The sequence below is a fragment of the Diadema antillarum genome, unplaced genomic scaffold (genome assembly GCF_040938485.1).
Source record: "Diadema antillarum isolate AM-2024a unplaced genomic scaffold, OU_Dant_1.0 seq00000791_RagTag, whole genome shotgun sequence".
In the NCBI taxonomy this organism is placed as follows: domain Eukaryota; kingdom Metazoa; phylum Echinodermata; class Echinoidea; order Diadematoida; family Diadematidae; genus Diadema; species Diadema antillarum.
Window position 1 is genome coordinate 165,421 of NW_027271678.1, and position 27,803 is coordinate 193,223.

Below are 27,803 nucleotides of genomic sequence, written 5' to 3' on the forward strand. Positions count from 1 at the left end.
TTCGGTCCCACATATACATTATTGTGTGCTTGTCGGACAAATAATGTGATATGGTACGGATATACGGTGTTAGTCTATATTTTTGGTGCCAGCGTTGTAAAAAGTCGTGTTGTTCAGTTGTCAGCATGGTGAGAGATATAAACGATTTTTTGAATAGTTCAATTTTCTCAATTTCAATGGAGAATACCGAAGCAAATAACTTTGTTTTGTATCATTTTTGTAAATAATCAGGATGCAGGAGATGTAAAATTTATATTTATTTCTGACACTATTCTGATGAATGATGTCGTGATGAAGTCTGGAAAGAAAGATGTTGACGATGGCAATGCATTTTTACTCTAGGCTTGGTTGATGATGCTGATTCTAAAAAGATCAAAGTGGATTTTAGAGGAAAAATATTGAATGCTTGAAAAAAAAGTTGAAGAAAGAGTTGAGCTAATAAAACAGCAACAGCAAAACACCTGTACCCGTAGAGATGCTTAGGGCAGTATGTTTTATTTGTATGCTTTCGGAGAGTATTTTCTTTTAACAAGTTTTACATCACCAATGGAAAGAATGAAAGTATTGTCTTTTTTTTCTTCTTTTCAGTATCAATTAGGTTATTAAATGATGACACATGGCCATGCTGCAGACACGGCGTGTGCTGGTTTAAATTTCTAGCTTCATTCTGAAATTCCACTCTACCCCCCATGAAACTGATCTGAAGTTGGACAACAATGTCTTCGTTGACCGTGGACCCGCCAGGGAACGTGTGCAAAGTTATTGGTGAGTATTGCCAAATGTGTGCACTCGTCTTTTTTTCTAATTGTTTGCTTCGTTCAGTCTCCTTTCTTTTCGTTCTCTTCTCTTTGCTTGGCTATTCATCACTTCTTTTCTACACCATTCATGCTTCCAGTAAGGGGAATATACCTCAGATATATACAATGTACAATATTAAATGGGTTAGTCAAATACCGGTTAGTGATTGGCTAGGCACAGTCACATGATGGAGGTACATTCGTTATGTTCGCCCATGGGCGAACAGTCGTGTAATGTTCTCCCACGGGAAAACATTTTCACGTAACAAATGACAGAAGACCTAGGACCACACGCGCACAGTGAATTTGGCTCTGCAATACGCGAACGAGCGATTGAGTGTGTTGTGCTGTTGGTTGACGTTGACGTATTTGACTAACACATATAACAGTTACAGATGATGACTTTTGTTGTCGGGAACATGTACAGTACCAAACGTTCCACCCTCAGGGTTTGAAATGCTATTTCAGGAGGCTATAAGGGTCTGATCCAAAAATAGTGTTCACTTGGACTAAATTTTCATATTGACACTTGTATTTCATGTTATATATCATATTAAAGCTGAGAATCTGCAGTTTTCAGAAAAGTACATGTCTAATATATTTGACGTCAGACTTTTCCGTAAATTAGCGGTAAAATAGGAAAAGCGCCCTCTTTGCGCGACGGGACGGACTTTACTTTTTCAAGTAATTTGCACAAAAACTACAAAAGTAGGGGAAAGATCAATTCTTATCATAGAGTACCCTTCCTAGGAGGAATTCATATCTGGTATTCATTTTTCTCATTATAGTTAAATTTTGGGTTAAAATCTTCATTTTTTCTTGAAAAAACATGTTTTTCAGTACTTTGACACAAAATTATTATTTTTTCTGTATGATAGACTTGAGTTTGGTCACTCATATTCCATGATGTATCAATGAATTAGTGGGGCTCTATATCCATGACACTAAATTAAATAATTCTCTATTCATAAGAAAATTATAATTGTCCAACATAATGTCCGTCCCATCGCGCGACGGGACGGACTTTACATAATGGTAGGCGCGACGGGACGGACTGCACATGTAAACAATGGTAGGTGCGACGGGACGGAAATTTTATACAATAATGGGCTAGAAAAAGAGTGTCCCTAACTTGCACAGAATAAAAAGACTACAATGTAATTGGCAAACTTGTGAAAAGAGTAACCATTGTATGTGGTCAAGAGGTTTTATGGATCCTTCATCTTCCCTTCAGACCTTACATTAGTATATAGTATTGACTAGTGAGGTTGACCAATTGAAGTTAAAAAGATCATATTATAGTTTTGGTCGAGATGGGGCATCAAGTTTTCATCTGTTTTTGTGAGGTAATGAGAAACCTTTTATGAAATATGAAAGAGCATGTAACTCTTGGAGGGATTTAAAGTTTATTTGATGAATATTGGTTTTGAAATGGCTGATATGCATGCAAAAGAAAGTAAAACAAAGCCAGGTGGGTTCCACTTTTTTTGGCAATGGATATTGTTTGTTTTACTTTGTTTGAGATATGTCGGCTATTTCAAAACTAATTTTCATCTAATAAACTTTAAATTCCTCTTAGAATTGTATGCTCTGTATTTTCATATACTGGTTTCTTAGTATCTCAAAAAAAAAAAAAGGTATGTGTAAAAGCTCAATCCTCATCTCAACCAACACTGTACTCTCCCTTAAAGTTTGATGTTCTGCTGATTTGTAGTTGCATTCATTTTACATGTACATGAATAGATTTTTACTGTTTGGAGTAATGTATTAAGATCTATGCTTACTTTTTGTTTCATATTTGTCCATGATGTAATTCACCAACTTATTTTTAGAAAGGCAATTCCCATTTAGACTTAGAATAAAAAATAATTGTAAATTACAAATGCACAGTCTACTCTGGAAGTCAATACTGCATTATATAAACCTGAATCTCTTGTCCATGTGTTCTAACTGTATTTTTTTTTAAAACTGAGATTAATATTTATCAACATGCAGATTCTAACCATGTCTGAGAAATATGGAAGAAAAATTGCCACAAAAAGTTTATGAGAAAAATGGGAGAAAAAACATTCTGAGACAATTGTTTGCATTCCAATACTGAAACATTGATTTTGAGCATCCCCATGTTGGGATGCACATGGGGAATTGACAATTCAAAATTCTTCATCTAAAAATACATAAACCTGTTTCAATTCTTAGACACTTCTGGTATACAAGTTTAAAAATGCAATTTATATAAAAAAGAAATGCCAACAATATTACTGCAACACAAAAAGAGGTGAAGTTTTAAAACTGAAAAACTACAGCATCAGGCCTCGAATTAACCGACGGCCACCGACGGCCATGGCCGTCGGTGCCCCTCTCGTTGGCCGCAATGCCTTTTGTTTTTTGATCAAAGTTACGGCCAAAAAAAATGTGCCCTTTTTCTTGGGGCCGTGGTGCCCTTTTGGAATGAAAGTTATTATTTATGACGTATGATATGCCCTTTCTCAAAGTCTCTTTAATAAGCTTGAACAACTTTCCTGATCTCAAATATCATACCTTCAGTTCAGTCGCGTCCCGATATATCTGATTCAAACTCAAAGTATCTTTCCGAGATACGAGACGACGTGTGTACGTACATGTACGCCCGACCGGCTTTTACCGTCCCGACTGCCTCCGCAGCGCAGCGGCCGCGAGTATGTACTAGCTAGGCAGCGCATATTCAGATAGAGTAGCAAAGAGTGAACTCCAAGTTCACCAAGAAAAAAGAAAAATCCCACGATGTGTGCCAGACTGGGGAATGGGGAGGGGTGGAGAGAGAGAGAGAGACCAATCAACAGAAGAAACCGCGCGTACTGGCGCATTCTTGGAGGTCATGAACTGTCTGTCACAGACTAATCATAGCAATCTACACGCACGCAAATTCCTTTGCCTTGTGGTTTTGCCAGCCAGCTGTCGGAATGTGCTTTGAAGTTTCATGGCAGCCTGGCCTGGCTGGCCTGAAAGGGTGTCGAGTTTCAATCAATACCTACTGTTGTTTTATTCCTGTTTTAAAAAATGTCGTTTCACCTGATAGAAACGCGGAGATCGGGAATGTGTTACAGCTGTAGGGAAGAGGTTTTTGTTGTGTGTTGCACTTTGTGTGTGTGTGTGTGTGTGTGTGTGTTTGTTTGTTTGTTTTTCTCAGTTTGTTTTTCTTCTTTCTTTTTTCATAAACACCAAACATGCCCTTTCCAATGTGGCCTTGGTGCCCCTCTGACTGACTTAAGTGCCCTGGCCTCTTGGAAAAAGTGCCCTTTTCTAAATGGCCTTGCCCCTCCAAAATCCTATTTCGAGGCCTGCAGCATGGTTGTCAAAAACTGTGATCCTAATATATGATGCTCAACCCCTTGTGGATGGAAAGTGAAAAAAAAAAACAGCATCTGGATACTAACAATTATCACAAAATTACTTCCCCAAAATGATTTGCCACTATACTCTGAGTGGCGTTGTTGCTGCTGAAAACTTGTATAGACTTTATAGCACAGTCAGTCAAATGGTGGAGGCAGAATTCAAAGCTTATGCAAATGACGTGCAACGTATAAGTCTCATTTTCACTCATAAAAAAAAAAAAAATATGTTCCTGGGAAAAATATAATCAAGGATTACTATACCATAAGTGTAAGGATTTTTGTGTGATGAAAATCTTTAACTGTAATAGTGATAACTGTTACTGAAATTTTCCATCATTTCTCAGGTTAGTTTAAATCTTGGAACTCTACACTAAAATGTCAGAAGACTGTGGTAACCACAGGTTTGAACACATTTTGATGAAAATTAGTCAGTGTTGAAAATTTCCAATTCGTTTTGTACATAGTGCATCGTCCCGTTGCACTATGGGATGGAATTCAACACCTTTCGAGGAAATTACTTAAAAACTATAATATATTAGATCTGTATGTTAGCTCTTTTGTTGAAGTAATGTAGGGAATAGTAGCAAACAATGCCACATAGCATGGCAAGTCTGGCTCATCAACATTGATACAATTCTCCTTTGAATTTTGTCTAAAAAAACAGTGATTTTTTTAATTCCGTCCCGTCACGCCAGTAAAATTTTTTGTTTCCATGGAAACAAAACAAATGTCTGCCTTGTTTATAGTGCACTTTCATGCTTTCATGTAAGCTTGATACATATGGCTGCTATCATGCTAACATTTCTTTTTGTGAGCAAAAAATTCTCTTAAATTCCTTCTCATCGCTGTACCTTGATTTTTTGGATCAGACCAAGAGGCACATTTTTTTTCTTCTCGCTGGAAATTGAAAAAAAAAATGGAAGAGAAAATGAAGAGTATCCACAGTTGCCAAGATCGTCATTAAAGACAGCCTTTGCAGTGGTGATCAAATCTTGGTGGAAAGATTCAATCTTTGGGCAAATGAAATGCCATTGCAACATTATCATTCATGAAAAGTAATTTTCCTCGAGAAAGAAAATCAAGGATTACCGTACCAAAAGTGTAAGAATTCTTGTAAAATGAGAATTTTTGGCCTTATGATAATAATTGTTAGTCAAATTTTTCAGCATTCATTAGTAGTTTGAATCTTGGTGTGCTTAATCCACACTAAGATGTTATAAAACTGTGTTTTCCAAAGTTTAAATACATTTTGATGAAAATTAGCCGATTCTCAAAAATTTCCCATTCGTTTTGTACACAGTTCATTTTTGTCCGTCCCGTCGCGCGACGGGACGGACTTCAACAGCTTTTGAGAAAATTACCTAAAAAATAAAATCTATTAGATCTAGAAGTTTCTCTATTTGTGCAAGTAATGTTTGGAACATTGACAAACAAACACCACATGACATGGTCTGTATTGCTCATTAACTTTGAATTAATTCTCCTTTGAATTTTCTTCACAAAAACCAGTGATTTTTTCAGTCCGTCCCGTCGCGCTAATAAAATTTGTTGTTGCCATGGAAACAAAACAGATGCCGATCTTGTCCATAGTGCAGTGTGATGTCTTCATGTAAGCTTAACACATTTGTAGTAATAAATGGCTGCTAACACTTAAACTTTTTTTGTTTTAAATAAAAAACCCATTCAAATTCCGTCCCGTCGCGCTCCCTTGATTTTTGGATCAGACCCATAAGTCCCTCGACTTCGTCTCGGAACTTATACACCATGTAACCTCCCTCAATAGCATTTCCAAACCCTTCGGGTGGAACATTCGGTATGTTCCCTCCCCCGCCAGTCATCATCTATATAATGTCTATATGTGGATGGAGTGAATGTGCACAACAACTTGGTAGTACACATCTTGGATCTTAGTGAAGTTTTACGGAAATCAGACAATCCTTTCAAAAGTTATGAAGGTTCAAAGTTTAATAGAATCCATGTTCCAGTCCATCATTGCTGGTTAAGAAGTTTTTAACTCATGAACGGATTTTCATCTACGTTTTATACATAATTCTATGGCAGCATACTGGATGTCTCGTGAAAAGATTAAATTCAAGCCAAGGTCACACTGGTAAAACTTTTTAAAGTTTAACTTTGAAAACTCTTCGACAAGTCTTGATGGTTTGGTCACTGGTGCACATGCACAACAAAGAAGACAGAAGCGCAACATCTGACAGCTTTGAAGGCACCACAAACAGGAACCAGACTGGTTACATGACAAACTTTGCAAAGTTTCAGCTGCCTGCATTCAGACTGCACAAACTTCGAGAAGATTTGCAGTGATTCTGGAAAATGTCCTGGTTTTAGCAGGGAGGTGGATTTTAGTGGGATGTTTCATGAGGAGTTTTCAGAAGGATGTTTGGAGTCATCCTGGCAAAACTTTGAGAACTTAAACTTCAAGAAGTTTTGCCAGTGTGACTATGGTTTTTATGAAAGAAAGAAGATGTGTAACAATCATAAGAGTTGGTTGATATGAGCCTGCGTTCAAGCTGTGCTAACTTTAAGAAGATTTGCAGGGTTTCTGGAAATTTTCCTACGTTTAGTGGGAGGTGTCGTTAGAAGTTTCAAGAAGGAAGTTTGCAGTCACACTTGCAAAACTTTGAGAACTCAAACTTCAAGAAGTTTTGCCAGTGTGACCATGGTTTTTATGAAAGGAGATGTGAAACAATCATAAGAGTTGGTTGATATGAGCCTGCGTTCAAGCTGTGCTAACTTTAGGAAGATTTGCAGGGTTTCTGGAAATTTTCCTACGTTTAGTGGGAGGTGTCGTGAGAAGTTTCAAGAAGGAAGTTTGCAGTCACACTTGCAAAACTTTGAGAACTTAAACTTCAAGAAGTTTTGCCAGTGTGACCATGGTTTTAAAGGACAAGTCCACCCTCAAGATACATAAGGATTGAGAGAATGCAGCAATATTAGTAAAACACATCAGTGAAAGTTTGAGGAAAATTGGACAATCCGTTCAAAAGTTACGAATATTTTAAGTATCTGCGCAGTCACTGCTGGAAGAGAAGACTACTACAGTGTATGATGTCACATGCGTACAACTATAAGGAAAATAAAAAGAGAATTTCACAAAACTTAACTTTTTGAATAAAGTGCACATTTCTTCAACTTGCTACTGACGTATGTTAAGGGTAATATCATTCCCCCTGCCTTCTGAAAGAGAGAAGTTGAGTGTTCTTTTGTTATGCAAGAAAAATGGCAATATGTTGAATTTTCTTTATTCTTTCTTTATATCGTTGTACTCATGTGACATCACAAGCTATAGTAGTCTTTTCATCCAGCTGTGACTGAGCAGAAACTTCAAAAATTCATAACTTTTTAACGGATTGTCCGATTTTGCTCAAACTCTCACTGATGTGTTCTACTAATATTGCTGCATTCACTCAACCCACATGTCTATGAAGGTGAACTTGTCCTTTAATGAAAGAAGATGTTGAACAGTCATGTAAGAGTTGGTTGATATGAGCTGTATGAGCACTATAAAGAAGAAAGACGATCTGTGCTCCGATGTAGGACCATTATTACCCTGTTGGACTGCTTGTGTCTGCCAACTGAGTAAACCATGAAGCAATAGTCACCTGTTTACCACCACTGAAAAAAAGGGAGAAAAGAGGCGAATCTCTCCAGATGTTTTAGTGTGCTCTCTGTATTCAAAGTGATAATCCCAGATGGTTCACACTCAGCTGCGCTGGCCATTTACAGATGTGGAAGAGCTATCAAGCTGAAAAGTGTCATGTAGGAGGCTGCATACATTGTACATCACAAAACACAATGGTTGATGCAATGGTCACATTGACAGTTGCTATGTACAATGTGAATCTCAATCCCTATTTTAAAGGGACTGTTTTCACAGGTTACATGGGGGGGAGAAGTATCATTATTTCCTAACCGACAATATGACCAAAGTGTTAACAGAAATATGCACTGGTATTCAATTCAATTTTGAAATTAAGTTGACTTACTTCGTGAAATTCTACGCTAACAAACACACACCCATAACAGCGATATCAAAACAAAAAACCTGTGCATCAAAACTGCAGAGAGAGTGCATTTAACATTGTCCTATTTTTATTGTAAGGAATGCATAGTAGGTTATGGAAATACAACAATTTGCAGACCAAAATTCTCTTGTTGAGACTGCATCTTTTTCTATTTAGAAAGTTTGCTTATACTTCAATTCAATTCAATTCAATAGTGTATTCATTTCCATCATCAAAAAGACAAGAAAAAGTTGACATATATAATCCAAAGTGATACAAGTTTTTTCATTTTTCTTACACTCGTCTGATAAAGGATTTTTTTTTTCAAATACAATATAAATTATATGCACGAATGATGTCATAAAAAAGAAACAATGCACTTTGCCATGGCAACAAAAATAGTAAATAATCACAATGATGGAAAACAGTGTTCCACTAAGAAAGCCAAGCTTGTAAGACGTGGAACACTGGAACAAAACAACAACAGCACCAATTTGTTATACCAATAAAACATATTCATTTTAAATTCTTCTATATATACAACGTACTATTGTACATTTTATACTCATTGATATATGATGCTGATACTATGAACAATACTTACTAGAATTTTAGAATGCAAACATATAAACTATATAACATATCACATTTGTGGCACAGACACTATGGGGCCAGGTATGCCAGGAAAATTGAGTGGAAAGGAAGATACTTGTGAGATTTCAACGTGTTTCATGGACATTTGACAAGGAAAAAGGATGTGGTGGTATACAAACTAGGTTTGAAATGAAAAATCATAATACAAATTGTTACTTTGGAACCTGTCCCGCTGTAGACAACCAGAAAATACATTGTATCTGAAGAATGGGAAGATAGTGAAAAAATAATTAACAGGTGATATAAAGCTCTATATTTGTGTGTGTGTGTGTGTGTGTGCGCACGTGTGTGTGTGATTAAACACTGATGATAAATACATGATCTCATAATGCGCATTGTCAGTTGAACTTAAACGTTGCTCTTAACCTGGTGAGGACAGTTTGACTTTGCTACCACATGCATTTCCCATAGATGCTTGCCCGAGTATACTCTGGACTGGTCCTCAAGGGGTTAAACATGTTACATGTATACATGGAAAAAAAAAACAAAACTCATGTACAGGTATTGTATTTCATGGACTGTGTGAAATATGGGTGTATTATAGACTCTATGCATTGTGCTGGTATTAAACTACCTACAATCACATATCATTTCAGCACTGGATGACCTCTTCAGATTAGATTTAAGGCCAGAAAAAAGTAGCCTTCATTTTGCCTTGAAATGATTAAACAATATCCAACAATTGATACAAAATTGTGTGTACTGTACAGCTGTGGGTAAGATCAGTAGCACTTGACAAATACAGTCACTGCACTGTTTTATACTCGAGACCCAGATCTGCTGCTTTACATTCATGACACAACAATATTGTCATGGAATCTTTTTCAGTTACTATTAAAATGGGAGGAAACAGTGAATGATGAAGACTCATTTTTATGAGAATCATGAAAAGTTTGATTGCAAAAGGACCATTCCTGGTAATTCAAGATTTATTTGTCTGATTAAAAAACAGTGAAAATTATAAGAAAATATGTATGGAAATTCTTTATCATTCCAAGAATATTCCTTGTTATGATACCCAAGCAAGATATCACTGAAATGTTTTTATTTTGCTCCATCCAATAATGGACTTGTACTTTGAGATGTTTATTTTTTTTTAAAGGTGGTTTTAACCCATTATTTGCTGTGATACTTTAAAAAAGAGAGAACATTCAATACAACTCAATGGAGGACAAAATGTAGACATTGGTACTAAAAGGAATCCTTGTACCAATCGCTATGAGTATGGCGTGCTGAGTCTAGTTTAGCCCAAACTTTGGTCCACCAGAGAATAAAACGGGGTAATTTTAAGTTAGTTGTACCATTGCACAAATTTGTCTTTTAGTAGGATACAGGATGAATTACGGATGTAGTATGGTGATCCTGTTTAGTAATAAGCCTTAAATTCATACTCTAAGCATTTCCCAGACATTTTAGATGCAATGTAATTGTTCACCTCTTAGTGGGGTACAACATCTGGTTTAAAAAAATGGGGAAATTTTGTTCTTATCAACCCTATGGATGCAATCAAGCAGAGCATACTGTACTCCAGAATGGTTGCAAGAAGTGTATCATGTGTTTGTAACCCTACACGGAGAGACCGGTATTCACAGTGTATATTTCAGGTGTCTGTTAGCATTCAGTGCAGCATTTCAACCATGTCACATTGTTCATGTTGATAAGACTTTCAAGACTTTTCAACAAACCCCAGATGCTGGGTTATTAAAATTCTGCCCGGCAGGAACATACTTATGAATTTAATGCGGGAAAATATGGTTTAAAATCACTACAGTCAGTCCCTCTTACACTACATAACCCAAGTACAATACAGTTAAAAAAATTGGTACCTGTAAGAAGAGCAATTTGCCTACTTGAAAGTACTGCCCAACACTCATTGTGTGTTACTCTGCTTTGATATGAGATATTCGAATTGAATTGAAGTTAATTGAATTCAAGTGAATTCTGGAGAGTCACCATACATTGTATATTGTATATTGTCCACTTAGAAGAGGGGACTAAACATTCCCCCTTCAGCAACCTTTTCGTCTCATCAGCACCCCACCCTGGCCAAAACTTGCAAAGCTCTTCCCCTAGCCAACCCTGTCAGCCCTTGAGTAATGAATGCATCGGCAGACGCCTAGAGATGTCTCAGTGTTCTTCTGCTTAAGTTACATTGTGGGATGAAAATCGAGGAAAACATCATTTTGCATTATAGCAAGTGAGAAACATGAATGATAGTGATATCATGATCATATGGTCACATCTTCACATGACCACAGCTGCGACAGAGAATTTAGCCAACAGTCCACGAGTCCCCCAGGATATTTCTTTCATCACAGACATCTCTGTTGGGTCATTCAGTCCCTATAGTTACTCATCTTTCTTTGACTCTTTTGACAGGCTCTGAACTACTTTGCACATTGTATGCTGCTCAGATTCCAAATTGGGAAAATCCCCCCAAAAGTTATTCAATAGCTCAGTCAAAAATTAATGAATAAATGCCATTTATTCATTGTCACGTGTAATCCCTTCTTCCTTCATGTTTGAGAATTTAACTAACTAACTAGTGTAAATTTGCAAAACTGCCTAGCTAGTATCCCTGATTTTGCAAAGGGTTTCCTTAAAACTTTAGATGCATATAATTATGTATAAAGTTGTTGTACATGTACAGTGTACATGTATCTCTTCATGTCTTCATTTCCCAGAGAACAAAAACTCCGATTCAGGAATCATATTGCCCACTGAGATGCATTCAAGAATTATATTGCCCAGTGAGATGCATTCAAGAATTATATTGCCCAGTAAGATGCATTCAAGAATTATATTGCCCAGTAAGATGCATTCAAGAATTATATTGCCCAGTGAGATGCATTCAAGAATTATATTGCCCAGTAAGATGCATTCAAGAATTATATTGCCCAGTGAGATGCATTCAAGAATTATATTGCCCAGTGAGATGTATTCAAGAATTATATTGCCCAGTGAGATGCATTCACAAATTATATTGCCCAGTGAGATACATTCAGGAAATGTATTGCTCACAGAGATGCATTTAATCTACACAGTAATTAATATTTCCCTGATTGATCTTTGGATTCACCCTGATTTCAGTAGTGTTTGCAGCCCTTCATTTGTGAATGTGTTTCACTGGCTCTCATTTAAAATTGTCTCTAGAGCAATCTTAAAAATAGTCAGCTGTTCTGATGTGCTATTGATATTGTCGATGGGGACCATGTTAATCCTTTCTGAGCCAAGGACTTTGGACATTGTGTGCAAGGCTATGGGGTTTTCTGTGCTGATAGGGGCTCAAAGCACACAAAGGGTTGTTTATGCCTGCCTTCAATGCAGAACCAATGTCAGATAGACACATCACATGCCAGAATCATTAATTCCAAGAATCAGATTTTACCTTTCACCCAGGATCTTGGAATCACATTACAAGGAGCTGTGGCGGTATTTGTTTTCCCTTAGTGTCTGCTTGTTTATTTGTTTGTTTTATTAACACTTTAAGCAATATACTGGTCTCTTAAAAAATAGCTAAACTTTGCACAAATGCAAAACAGCCCAAACAAGAATAATGTGGCAGCTTTGTCACAAGGTTTAATTACTTTTCATGTTTGCTGTACTCTGTGGAAATGGAATGCCATTCAAACCATCACCACCACCACCATCAACAACAATTTAGCCTTGAGGTTTAATGTTATCAAATTGTTGAACAGGCCCATTGTATGGTAGGAGCATGGAGCTCCTATAGGTCCATGTTTAATAGGCGGAAGTCCCTGGTAAAACAATCTTGTTTGTGTGTTTTGATACATTTGTAACCTTGCGTACCACATAATTGTTTCTTTCCCCTCCACTCACAGTACATTGGCTTGAAGTCCCTTGAATTATCCATTTGTGAATAAACTTGATAATAAAAAAAACAAAGATACCTGCATTCAACAGGCCAGGGCCCTGTTTTTATGAAGAGTTAAAATTGATCATATCATTGATTTTGTATTACTGTATTAAAGTCTATATGGCAGCCTGTGTGGTAAAGAAATTTAAAAACTATATTATCGTTTGATAAAACGGGGACCAGATGTACTTGATGTTTAATGATAGGCCTATAATAGTTTGAATACAAATTCATGGGTATTATTTTTCCCTTGGGATAAACATTGAAGTGTGTGTGTGTGTGTGTGTGTGTGTGTGTGTGTGTTAGTGTTATATTCTGACTATAGTAGGAGCTGTAGCAGCCCAGTGATCACAGTATGGACCACAGATTCTCAATTGTAAGGTCCCTGGTTCAAGTCCCGTGGTAGGCAGTGGTTACAAGCGCCTCTGAAGCAAGGCTCTTATTCTCAGTGCCTAGGAATTCGCAGGGGACTGAAAGCAGTCATACAATGTAGCTTGGTCATACATGATGTATGAGTATAAACCTCTGATCACATATTATTTGTTTGTTTCTGGCCTTCATTTTTTTAAAAATTCATTCTTCGCCTTTGTAGATTCATTTGTTCCTTCTTATGTTCATCAATTGGCATGTTTTCTGAATTCATCCATTCTTTCATTCATTCAGGTCTTGTGTTATCCACTCTTTCATTCAGTCTTTCACTCCACATTCATTCATTCATTCATTTATTCATTGATTACTGTTTCCACATATTTACAGAGTCATTCACTCATCTTTCAAACATTTCCATTCCTTTATTAATTAATTAATTCATTCATTCACTCATTCATTTAGTCAATATTCCCCTTCCATTCATTCTTCATTCATTTATTGACTAAATTCATTCAAATGGTCATTCACTCAGCAGTCATTCACTGCCATTCATATGTAACACATGTAGGCCTATTCAATCATTTATTCACTCATTCCTTCATGCATTCATTAATTCATTCATTTGTTGATAGCACGCATGTAGGTATTCTAACAGACTTCCTAATGTTATGATCAGAGTCCAGCTTCAGATGTTTGTTGCATTTTTCATGGCCATAAACTGTGCTGTGAGGTGACATCGAGGACATCTATTCAAAATATATAACAACAATAACAGCGACAGCAACAACAACAACAACCACAACCACAACAACAACAACAACAACCACAACAACCACAAATGGAACCCGCACCTGCATTCAGCGGCTGTTTATTAGACATACGTTAGGCGAGCTTCACACTATAATTTTATGGCTGTCAGATAAGACCTTTTGTCGGAAAGATAGGCATGGAATATGTGTATTGTACAGTAAACATACGCCATTTTGCGACTAGCAGAATGCATGACCTCAGATTTGTTATGGATGGTTACTGCATGACTCATAACTTGCTGGTATGCAAATTTGCATACCATTGACATGTCTCAATTATGAGTCAATCACATTTTCTCATGATAGCCTTATTTCCAGGAGTTTTCAAGTGATTTTTTTCCCCTGTTTTGTTATTTATGTGGCTATCTTATAGACAGAGTGAATTACTCCCTGGATTGTTCCTGAGTCGGTCGTTCTTTAATTGTTCCCAAAGCAGGATGCAGACAGAGCCATTTTATTTTCTGTATCCTGTTGTTCCTTATGAAATACAATACATGTCATACAGATTGCCTTTTTTGCCCAGATGTTTATGGTAAATTCAGATACATTGTATAAAGGAAGAACATTCTATCAATATTTCGGTTACAGCTCGTTATTCCTAAGGTTCATTGTTCTGAATTTCATTTTTGGATTAACGGATCTTCGGAATAACTAACCTTCGGAATAACGCCACAAATGTTCGGATTAACGAACCCTTTTTCATTTTCGGATTCATGAACCTCTAGGTATAGGAAATTTGTGTGTTTCGGATTAACAACCCTTCGGAATAACGAACCTTTGGAATAGTGAACCTTCGGAATAACGAACAGCACCCAATATTTCTTGGTGGTTTGGATCCAAGAGGTGTACACTGTACATGCACATTTTGGTCAAAGATGAATTTTGATGAGTTCAGGTCATGATGTCAAAGGTCAGAGTCTGATCTAAATCAGTATTGCTTGATTGGTAAATGGCAACGATTTTAAAGCATTGCATTTAAACATGAGTCAAACAACTTTTCACTTTTAAAATTTGTAGCCTGGACAGTGGTACATTCTGGCATACAAGTATCTTTATCTCCGTAGTCCACATGATTAAAATAAAAACTGTATATGATTGGGCTAAAAAGTCAGCCATTTGCAAACTACACTGGAGACAATTTGAAAGTCCTGTTTTACACTTTATATAAAACATGTAGAGGAAAGTATTCCCCTGGTTTTTATGTCACTGTGGTGTGAGCAATGTAATACAATGTAATTCAGATATAATTTTTTCCATCCGATGTGTAAACGTGCACGTACGAGCAAAGAACTGTGGGACTCACATAAATCTTTCTTTAGACTCTGTTCACAGAACTTGGTATGTATACAACATGTGTATACATGTCTACATGTACACATGTTGTATAGCCATTTTATAATCAGTTTTCAGTGAAAATGGGTACCTTCTGTAGTGATTTCATAGCATTCCACAGGCATTTACAATACCTCCAAAACACTTGTACAAAAATGTATAGGTGATAAAACATATTACCTGTGTACCAACTAGTGCAATACGTGTACAAGTAGCTTTCACAGAATTCATTGTCAAAGACTTATATGTTTCTGGGGCACATCTGTTTGACTCTAACCTCAGGTCATTCTGACATGAATCAACAGTTACACTAATGATTTGTTCGGCTGTTTGCCTAGAATACGATGCACATCCGCCCACCTCCAGCTTGCAACCTCGAGATATTTTCTGGAGATTTAAAATTTTAGTCTGAATACTTAAAATACAGTATTTATTGGGGCTTGACAGCAACACATGCCCGCCTGTGTGGAGTAATGAAAACTGTATGTTGACCAAGTGAATATAATACATACAAATGCTATAATACAAATGCTAAAACTTACATGCCTGATCGTGTAGGCAAAATTTGACTTAGTATGAAAATCAGAATCTCCTCAAGACAACTAATACATTGATGCTATTTTGGGGTAAGTACATCATTCTATCTGGTAAGCAATATTGGAAAACTAATGATTTTTCATGCCTAATGGGCAAGCAACAAAAGGAATATATACATGCATGCCTGGCTTTGCCTTATAAAAGGGAAGGCTGTCCCCAGCATGTGGAATAGAACGTTACCCAGACTACTCTACTTCCATTCCTTCCATTCTCTCATACAGCTCACCAAGCCAAGGGACTGATCTTCAAGGGTAAGGACGACACCAACAATGCCTTCGTGACCTTTACCCTCGGGAAGAGCAAGTTTGCCACCTCCGTCCTCGACAGAGTTCGGACGGCAGTCTGGAATGAGGAATGTGAATTGTGAGTCAATTTCTTTTGATATCTAAGGCTGCGTTTATCATCTTTCCCCTGTTTGAAAGGGCTTTCAAAAGCCGTTTCCAAAGCCCTTTAGAAATGGCTTCCAAAATAGTTGCGTTTATCAACTCATCGCGAATACGAAAAAACTGGCCTTTGCGTGGTGCACGTCTTTTCAGAAACTGGAAATGCATGGTTCGTAACCGCACGGTCGTGTTTTGGCAAAAAGGTGAATGTCTGCCGTTTTACAGTGACTACAAAGCCGAGAAAATTGACTTTAAAATTTTGGCAGTTTCCTTGACCATAGAAGCCATCTAAACTGTGCAGCGCTCAGGGATTTAATTCTAGGATTTAGTATACACTTCAAATTTCATTTCCTGATAATTTTCTTGCATCAAACTTTAAAAAATACTTCAGAATTAGCACTTTTAGAGACATACACCTCTTTGCCAAACCACGTTTACAGGGACTGCAACCCATGCTATTTTGGCAAAAAGGTGTATCTTCACATACACCGTGAGAAATCATGCATTTAAGTTGGCAAAAAGGTGTATGTATAGAGATACACCTTTTTGCCAAATCAGTAGCAGGAAAACTGATGAAATGATGCAGAAATATCTCGGAAACAAAGGCTCGATGACTTACGAAAGTTGGTCACATGAAAATTTTGGCATCCTAAACCCCCCAAATGATAAAAACCAAAAACATGATATTTTTCAGACATACACCTTTTTGCCAAATCACGACTGTGCAGTACAAAGCCGTTTCAAAACAGCTTTGCGTTAATCTCGCTTCAAAGTGCTTCTTGAAACAGGTTTCTGAAACCTGTTTAAGAAACCTGTTTCGGAAAGCACAAATTTGCGGTTTTCAAAAAGGCTTTCTGAGCCCCATAATCAAAACAGCTTTGCGTTTATCATCTCGTAAAAATTCCCTGAAAGCCGTTTGGAAAACCTGTTTCCGCCGAGAAAAAGAGTTGATAAATGCACCCTTAGATTGCTTTTAGTGATTACAAGAGTTGTCATGATAAATACCAATGATCAATGTTGAAAATTGTAGTTAATGATAATGATAATAACTGTAATGATATCGAAACATTGATACTCTTACTACACTGTACTTCAAAATATTTTGCTGTTATGGGAATTGTGAGTTATTTAAACCCTGTATCATTTTAACAGTAATAGAAAAGATAAAATTGCAGTAATGATAATTACACCATTGATACTACTACTGCTGCAAGTTACATTTGTGCTGTACTTCTGCTATTACTACCACCACTCCTGCTACTGCTGCTACTTCTACTACTTCTACTACTACCATAGTGATGATGATGGTAATTATGTTAACAGTGCTGATTCCAGCAATACTGCAAAGAATACTTAAGAACTTCTACTACCACTAATGCTGATTTAACAACCATATATAATGTTCATCAAACTAGTTCATTGCATTCGCCCTCTGCAGCACTGTCAACTGCTGCATATCACTTGCTAATCCCCAGGAATGTCCTAAAATTTCTGTTAGTTTTCTTGTGTTCTACAAGAAACAAGAACAAGATGTTAAAGGAGTTAATCCTGTAAATTCCTGTTGCATAACAACGACCTTCAAATGGGGATTGTCACGGTACTAAGCTCAGAATAAATTATAATGGAAAATATGCCATTTTGGCCAAATTTATGCTTGATAAGCCACTGTATTCTATATCTCTTTTTTTTTTGAGGAAAAAAAGGTAACGAATATTGTTTTAAATTTACACTTTAATTAGACACATACTGTACAAGAATGTAGGACATTCATGCATATTTGAGGAGATGTTCTGGATGGATAGATTTTCGGCTGCATTTCATAGCATCACATGGCTGCTATGCACACTAAAACCCATTTTCCTTTCTTTTCTACTGGTCCGACCTGCCCCTGCTGGACCAGTAGAATAATGATACCCAGTTTTTCTATTTTTTTTTTTTTACTGGTTCGAACCTGTAATTTACTGACCCTGTTCTTAGATTTCCAACTGGCCAAGACAATTTTTTTTTTTTTTTAATGGTCATGCTGGGCCAGTATATTTGGCAATTCCTGAAAAGTTACTGGCCAGACAGTGATTTTGTGTGTGTGTGTGTGTGTGTGTCTGGGACCAGTGCAAGTGTTAGAAGGTTGGCATATTGATTGTTTTCTTTTTATCTTCCAGTGTGATATCTGACCATGGAGGGACGTTGGAACTAGTAGTCTGTCATTCAGACTTCCTGAGGGAAAGATTTCTTGGCCGTGTCGAGGTGTCCGTCAGCGGCATCGCAGCCTCATACGGCAAATGTGTTCGGAAGTAAGATGTCAATTGTTTTGGTATATTTTAACCTGTTTTTAGTATTGCCGTTACATAATTTCAGAAATGACATTTTTATGTATTTAATCAGAGTACTCGTTTGTAGTAACTCGTCCACTCTAGGCCCTGTTGCCTGAAACCACAGTATGGTAACTGTAAATACAATTATAGTAACTACCATAACAATACTATTCCAAAGCCTGTGAAAGCCAAGATGGTTGTGATGGAAGATATTTAATCAATCTATCAATCAGTCAATCAATCAATCAATCAATCAATCAATCAATCAATCAATCAATCAATCAATCAATCAATCAATCAATCAATCAATCAATCTGTAATCATTGGCAAACCAGTATTCTACCTATTCCATAGCCGCTTTAGAAACTGCAATTGTCAAAAGTCAATGTACAAATCATTGTCACTTTGCAATCAGTGGTAACTACCATAGCAACATTATTCCAAAGCCAGTCAAAGCCACGATGGTTATACCACTGATTGAAGCCCACTGGTCAGTGCAGCCCCCCCCCCCCCCCCCCCCCCCCCGAAGGAACCTTTGTAAAGTTGCGGGCTTTGTGATCTTTTGTCCCTTTTTTCAGATTTTTTTCCAGATCTTTTTCCCTCTTATTTTAGCCCCCCAATAGTGTGTGTGTGTGTGTGTGTGTGTGGGGGGGGGGGGGCAGGAGGGGGTTGCACTGTCCCCCTTCCAGCCCCTTCCCCCTTCCATGGCCCCATGGAAGGCAACAAGGGTGAAAGGTCATTCCTTCTTGTTGGTTTCTCTGGTACTAATAGATGGTACAAGCTACAACCAAAGAAAGGACAGGAAGGGAAGAAGACTGGAGACAGAGGTCAGCTGGAGGTCACCGTCCAGATCCTGTACAGGAAAGATGTGGAGAGCGAGGTCAAAGGTCAAGACAAGAAGTCACCGTCCCTTCTCAATATACTGCCCTCTCCTGGTGAGTGTGGTTTAGACTCTCCAGTGGAGTTAAAGTCTTCTTACTTTCAGAGGCCTCAATGACTGCACACAATGATATATTGTTTTTCAGTAACAACAACAACGACAACAAAATGAATAAGGTCACATTGGTTCATTGTATGCTAATAAATGATACACTGCTTACAGAACTGCCAATGTGTTTTATTGTATTTTTTCATATTTTTCTCAGTCAAAAAGATAAAAATATATTTTTGAAATGGGAAAGATGCTGTGCTTTTGAACATTACGTACCACACTCTATAATATGCAATACAATTGTATTCATATTTTAAACCAGATATTTTTGCCTTCAAGACATTCTATATATTATATACACACAGTGTTACTGTACTGTATGTTTACTTGAGGCTGTCATTGGCGTGTTTGCCTGATTATACTCACTTACTGTGTAATTCCTTCCTTGATATAGCCACATAAAAAGAATTCTCCCTTTATTGTAAGTTTGTTGGATTAAAACTGTTATGTAACTTTGATTTGGTCTTGTAGCATGGAGAAGAAAGAGTTCAGGGGCATCGTCAGACGGCAGGAGACGAGACTCACACAATGCTCAAGAGGATTTCCTAAATGATTACAACATGGAGATGCAATTCCATGATCAGGTGTGTATATTCATTGTTCATTATTTGTTTTATCATTTTTCGGTAAAATTGATGATTTGTTTGTTTAAGGTTGGGGTTATATGGGATTTTTACGTATCGTTCGGTGAAAATGAGAAGGGCATTAAAGGCATAATTTACCATGTGCAGGTGAAACAGAAACCCAGCATTAGTGCTTCAAAATAGTTGTAAAATGTGAGTTATGGATAGAATCAACCAATGTAAGAATTTGAACCAGAATAATCTATGTTAAGTATTGTTACATTTAAATACAAAATGTGAATAATAACTTATGATAAAAGTGTTTCCAGACTAAACCGTTTTACAGCTACCGCTATGGTTTAATGGGAAAAATAGTGATATCTCCTTGTATTTAAGGCTTTAATGCAAAAACTTTACATGGTAGGATGTTTTGTGATACAACTGACCTACGCATATCCATCAAAAGTTGTTGTTGTTTTTTTTTTTTTAATCTCTGCTCCCAAAGGTAAACAGGACCTGTAAGGTGCCCCAAACAGTTTAATTGGCAACTTAACACCCTTCTCATTCTCACCCAAGGATGTGACATGTTACATTTAAACCTTTTTGTGCCCAGACACTTGCCTGAACTTGCCAAGTTTTTTCTTCAGCTTTCCGTAAGCCATCTAAAATTGACCTGGGTCCTGTTTCATAAAACTTGTTATCAGTGACAAGTTGTGATAGTTGTTACAAGCTACTGAAATCCTTGCATCTGATTGGATGAGAGCAAATTTATCATAGAAATGTGGCAGTTGTCACTGATAACAAGTTTTATGAATCGGGGCCTGGTTGTAAAGTTAGGAAGGCCACTCAATTGCAGCAGTGTGCCTCAGTCCAATAGGAAGGCCACAGTGACATAAAAAGATTTATAAGGATTAATTAATCTGTATTCATTAGGGATTAAGTTTCCAGGCATTGGCGAACAGTTAGTAAAGTAAGGGTTAATTTTGACTGAATCATGAATTCAGTTTTGATACTTGTGTATTTCATGGTTTCATATGTAGGTCAACATGGACCCATTCTACTCAGACTAGTTTTGATATTGGGATCTTTCATGATTTCATATGAAGGTCAACATGGACCCATTCTACTCAGACTAGTTTTGATATTGGGATCTTTCATGATTTCATATGTAGGTCAACATGGACCCATTCTACTCAAACTAGTTTTGATATTGGGATCTTTCATGATTTCATATGTAGGTCAACATGGACCCATTCTACTCAGACTAGTTTTGATATTGGGATCTTTCATGATTTCATATGTAGGTCAACATGGACCCATTCTACTCAGACTAGTTTTGATATTGGGATCTTTCATGATTTCATATGTAGGTCAACGTGGACCCATTCTACTCAGACGATTCACATTCCATTGCCTCCTCTATGAGTGATGACCACCGGTCCACACACCACGCCCTGCACCATCATCATTTGGACATTGGCGGGGTCCACGGAAAGAATGGGGGGAGCTCCCTACCGAACACGCCCCCTCGGAAGGCGCAGAATAAACCCCGCCCATCCGGCCTCCAGGGATCCGCGAGAGGGAAAGGCGGGCTGGGGCGCAATGTGAAAGCAGCCTTTGGGAACATTTCAAAAGCTCTGGTGAGTTTAAAAATATGTGGTATGTCGTATTCCGCATCTTTATTTTGCATGATGTGTCTTGATAATGTCACTTGCATTAACTCTGCATATCGAAAGCTTCTCAAACCTGTACAAGTGTATTGAGTATAGTATATTGCTGTAGGGAAGTTTGTTAAACTTCAAGGTGTTTTTCTCCATCACCAAATTTGGTAATTTCTTTTTTTCTTTTAATTTGCTTTGATATGTGTATGTTCATTTACTTGCCACTCGATTTCAATAGCCTTGCATTCGGGACTTCTCGAATCTATTTGTCTGATATGCTACATGACAAACATAAGATATAATGATCTAATGTTTGTAAAACTTTTGGTTTTAGACAACATTACGTTTGACAAAGTGCATTACCTGTCAATATAGTGCATTCCCGTTATAGTGAAATCCCGGTTACAACAAAGTAAAAATTCAGGCCGCAAGAAAATCAATTCTATGTTTTTTTTTATTGTTTATTTGTTCGGTTATAATGATGTTTCAATATGTGACTCTGCACCTCAAAACAAACAAAAAGTCGCCAGACATAAATTTTTAGTTAAGACCATATTCTAAAAGAGCAGACTTTAAGCTTTAAAATGATGTATAACTCAAATAAAATGGACTCTCCTAACCTATCTAAATATTGGAAAGAAAGCACAAACTCAGGAAAAGTGTGAACTGAGAAAAGAGGCTCTGAAGTACAGTGTCTATTCAAGCGCTTAATCTTTACCAAACCGTGCTGGCTGTGCGATGAATGGGACAAGAAACAGGAAGTAAACCACCAGAGTAGCAACAATGAAGGGATTATCAGATTAAACTGAAATTAAGCATGCCTCATTAACACATTCTGTCCATAATTAATGCCAACTTTCAAAGCAGTAGCACTATCTTTTCAAAAGTTATTAGAGTTGAAAGTGAAGAGTGTGGACAAGGTTTTTCAGAAATGAAAAAGGGATTCTAAAGACACACCTAATCACACTATTCTACCAAAAATGTTCGAGATAAACTGCTTAAAAAACACACTTTCTTGCCTGTTTTATGATACCAAATTTTAGCATGATGTAAAAGAAGACCCGCTCTTTCAAAAAATATGAAAAAAAATCAAGTTCGGCTAGGTTGACCCATTTCACTTATTTTCAGTCCTCACGCAAAATCAGTGTGTGCGACTTTATGTTCGTTTTGAGGTGCACGGTTATGTTCGTTTTGAGGTGCACGGTCACAAATAATGAAAGAAAACTGCTGATCCCGAGGACTTCCTCATAACGGGAGTCCACTGTATGTGCACTGAGTTCTACGATAGTAATCAGATTTAGTCTAAAGACTGTGGTTAAATGATGTGGTGAGTTGAGGGCTAATCATTTCTACCCTTCTTTTTTTTTTGCCTATTGAACTTTCTCATACTCTCATAATATTAAAGGTATTAGCCCACATTTGTAAACCTGCAGCAATTGGTCTCATAGTTAGCATGGAGTTTGGGTATGATTGCAGTAACACCTGTGCAAAATTTCGTTCCAATTAGTCCATTACTTTCATAAAAATAAATGAAAATGCACTGTATGCATGCGTATAACGCTCGCTAGCTCCGGTCCACGTACGTACATTGTATGCATGCGATTCATGTGTAAGTTACATGTACGTAGCTAGCCCGCGCTCGTAATTCGATTTTGGGTCGGGTTGACCTGGTTTGAAAATTGATTTTAAAACGATGATTTTCTCTCTTTTATCGAATGGTATAGACAAAGAGCAACAGGTGAGGTATGTTACTGTTATAACTTGTACTTGAAGTCATATTGGACCTGTTTTATGCAGTTTTGATTTTCGTGGGTTTGCAAATGTGGGCTAATACCTTTAAGTCATTGCCTCAATGATCTCAATAAGCCTTTTCTAAATTATGGGGAAATTCAGATTTGGGTAGGGAATGAGGTAATAGAAAAAGATGGCATAAGGATACCATGTAGAGACAGTACGTGGAATGTGAGCTATATGTTACTTGATATGATTGTGATTCATCATCTGTTTGCTTGATATTTCCTTCTTCTTTATTCAGAGTAAAGAGCATGTGAACAAGATCGGCCTGAGCACTCCCGACTTGCGTTTCCTCTCCAGCTCCGATCCGTCATCCCCCACGCCGCCACAGCATCACAAAGATGCGGATCGCCTTGGCGACGCTGGGGCGGACGAGCCCGACAGCGGTGGCCCCGCCTCCCCTTCGCAGCAGGGCAAGGAGCGGGTGCACCTGGGCGTGTCCAGTCTGGTGGGTAGCCTGCACCCCCCGGCTGCGCCCCTCAGCCATGCCGTGTCGGAAGAGAGTCTGCTGACCGCCAAGGACAAAGTCCAGTCGGACACGCCCAAGGACAAAGAAGATGCGTACGCCTACACCACCCTGCCCAGGGGAAGTGAGTTGTGTGTGAAATCCATTCTTAGAAGATTCCTGAAATTTCTCTGTAGTGAATTCTGGATTTTGATTTTTTATGGTTACATCTATTCATTAACCCTCTGGCACCTTGAACAGGACTTGACATTACTGGTGGCCCGGGGCCACTAGAAATTCATGTCGGCCAGCCAAATTTCCAAAAAGTCATCCTTCGGAGCCTGATCAGGCAGCTAAAGTTTAAAATGAAATTTAGTGTTTGTTTGCTTGTTGTTGTTGTTTTTTTTTAGTCCTTTTTTTTGACATGATTTTTCTATACTCTGTAAAAAGAGAAGTAATCAAAGCAATTCTGAGTTGAATTCTGAAGTTTACTGTAGATGTATTCTGGATTTTGATTCATAAATGGAGTCAAGTTGTTTTTGTTTTTTAGAGGGGGGCAACGTTTTTGCCAATGAATAGTTAGAGGAAGGAGGATGGAAAAGTAGAAAGGTGAGGAAAGGGGTGAATAGGTTTCAACCTGATCTAATATTTCGTTCTAATGATTAGTGAAGTAGAGAAAGATAGAAGGCATGCCATAGAGAGAAAGAAAAAATACTATGCAATTATTTCCATTTCTATGAGAGCTCAGAAAGCCAACCGTTTCAGGTAAATCAGTGTACTATTTTTCAATGAACATTTGAAGTGGTCTTGTACCTTTTTTTTCTCAAGAGAATAAAGCTGGAAAAAGTCACCTTTTTACTGTAGACAAAGTAAAACCTATACTATTACTTTAAATCTGCTCCACAAAAGTTTTATTGAGTATCCTTTCACCATCCCCACTCCCAACGCCTAGAACATGCCAAAGGCCACACCAGACACAAGAAGACCATGAGTGCCTGCATCACCACCCTGTCGGAGCTTGGTTACCACGGCGACGATGGCGGGGACAGGAGAGATCGGCATCGCAGCCCCACGCCAGAGAAGCCTGCCCTGGGTGAAGAGAGGCATCGGGAGAACCGGGAGGGCAGAGAGGGGCGGAGTACGAGAGGGGGGAGCAAATATGACACCCTCTCAAGACAGGTGGGTCCATCTTTCTTTCTCCTTGGGAATATAAAGTGGAACCTTGTTATTAACCTATTAAACAGTTTTTAAACTCTTTATTACTTATTTTGATCCTAACCGGGAGGGCAGAGAGGGGCGGAGTACGAGGGGGGGGGGGGAGCAGATATGACACCCTCTCAAGACAGGTGGGTCCATCTTTCTTTCTCCTTGGGAATATAAAGTGGAACTTCGTTACCGGTAAACAGTTTTTAAACACTTTATTACTTATTTTGACCCTAACTGGGAGGGCAGAGAGGGGCGGAGTACGAGAGGGGGGAGCAAATATGACACCCTCTCAAGACAGGTGGGTCCATCTTTCTTTCTCCTTGGGAATACAAAGTGGAACCTCGTTATTAACCTGAACAGTTTTTAAACACTTTATTACTTATTTTGGTCCTAACGAGGAGGGCAGAGAGGGGCGAAGTACGAGAGGGGGGAGCAAATATGACACCCTCTCAAGACAGGTGGGTCCATCTCTCTTTCTCCTTGGGAATATAAAGTGGAACCTTGTTATTAACCTAAACAGTTTTTAAAGGGACTGTACAGTACTGGTTGATGTGAGGATTCAGGTTTACAACATTCCTAAGTGAGATAATGAGAAACATCTTATGAAATGTGAAAGAGCATGTAATTTTAAAAAGGATTCAATGTTTATTTGATGAAAATTGGTTTTCAAATCCCCATATGCTACTGAACACAAAGTAACCATTAAATAATTTATACCTCAGCAACTACATTGGTCCTAATGCTATAATTCTCATTTCCATTACCATAGCAACTGGTGCACCTGGTCCAGGAGCAGGAGTCGATTCTCTCAGCGAATCTCGACCAGATCAAGGAACTGGAGGGCTACATCGAGAAACTCCTCCTACGAATCATGGTGGAGTCGCCTCAGCTCCTCGATCAAAATCACCCGATACGGCTGTAGGGGGCACCCTTTCACATCACTATCTCAATTTTGAGAGAGAGACCTAGGTGTGACGTGAAATAGGAACACTCCAAATGGATGATACCGAGAGGATATGTTGCAGGACGTGAGTCACATAGACTGAAGAATTGAAAGTGCAGTGTGTTCGTGTAGTCCCACGTGGAGAAAAATAAGTTGGTGCATTTTGGAGAAAATTTATGGCATATACAGCAGTTGAATGTGATGAACCTGAGACAGCCTTAACCCATATCGTGCCAGACCATCTTGTTCTGCATATGATTTGATGTGTGCTAATCATAGATACAAGTCATTTTAGGATGGGTAGAGTTAAACCAAACATTAGGGACTTTTTGATTGTGTGGACATGGATGTCTATCTCGTATTAGAGCGGTTCCAAATTGCTGCAGTCTACTCGTTACCTCCGCGATGTTATCACCCGTTTTGATTTTCAGTGCACACCGCTCACGACGTACTGCTATGACGTCATGACTCCCGTCCCCTCCCGCATGCTGGTAATCACTACGCCGAGCGATGACGTCATTCATGTCATGAATCTAGGAGGATGTGAAATCCTTGGAAGATGTGTTCTCGATTCTGGCGTTCGATCTGCTGGAGAACCTGGAGCATGTGCAGTTCCTGTAAATGACGTCATTACCTCGCCATCCACGTCCAGGACTTGAAATCAAAAAGTCCCTATTGCTTCTTTCATAGCTGACGCACCGAAGCTCTACTTGGATCACAAATTTTGACCACGGGAGAAGATTTCACGAGAGCGTTTTCGTCGAGCACAGGTGACTAACATTGTCAAGGAGATGACATTCATACCAACTGTTGTGATATCAGGTGGATAGCCAAATTAAGGTTTTTCTGTGGTGTTCCTATAATAGAGCAGTACATCGTCGCTAGGGCGACAAGACCTCGTATCTACAAAATGTCAAATGTTCAGGAGAGCCAAAAAACATGGTGGCCAAAGCACCATAGCGAGTGGGGTAGCCTTTCCTTTGACATGCTGTGGTGGCTTCATTTTTGGAGTAAGACAGTTGGGATTTGGACAGGACATCACTTAACCCATTATTTGACTATTAATACAAAAAAGTCATTTTCACCAAAATTGCAGATACAAGGTCTTATCACCCCAGCGATGACATGTAGATTGTAAGTTTAGGTCCACATTTCTAAACCAAATCAAATATCCGCATGTACTGTAGAGCGCCATGGGACATTTCTATCATTAATAACCTTTTACTACCCATCAACTTAAATTTGCATTGTCAAAACCCTCTCCTCAGTGAAGGAAGTACCCTGAAACCCGAAATTTTTCACGTGCATGGAACTTTCGTGAATTTCTGGAGGAGCCAAATTTCACGAAAGTAAAATATGCGCAAAAGTTTTTGCATTACAATACACTGAATACCAATGGAAATTCACTAAAGTTTTATGCCGCAAAAAAAGCTGTCGGCGCCAATTAGCAAAAGTTTCCTGCTGTGAATATATCATGTTTTAGTTGAATTTTTACGCCAGTACTGAAGGTTAAATAAAGAAAAGTTAATAAAGGAATAAAAATAAACTTGCAGTGTAGGGACAATACAGATGATTACATGTATAGACCGATTCGGATTCGTTGAGGGCAGCAGAAAATTTGTGGCACTGGGCGCAGCCATAAGCTCATTTTGAGGTGTCTTAGCCGACCCCCCC

General features: G+C 38.2%; 1 protein-coding gene across 1 annotated transcript; it reads left to right on the forward strand.

The window, feature by feature from the left end:
* Positions 1-716: 716 nt before the first annotated feature.
* On the forward strand, positions 717-27,725 carry LOC139739225 (uncharacterized). Its single transcript, XM_071649843.1, has 9 exons — positions 717-765; positions 16,053-16,194; positions 18,374-18,505; positions 19,298-19,461; positions 19,989-20,101; positions 21,451-21,720; positions 23,777-24,125; positions 24,933-25,159; positions 25,956-27,725. The coding sequence occupies exons 1-9, from the start codon at positions 717-719 to the stop codon at positions 26,106-26,108; spliced, it is 1,599 nt and encodes a 532-aa protein (XP_071505944.1). The 3' UTR covers positions 26,109-27,725.
* Positions 27,726-27,803: the final 78 nt, after the last annotated feature.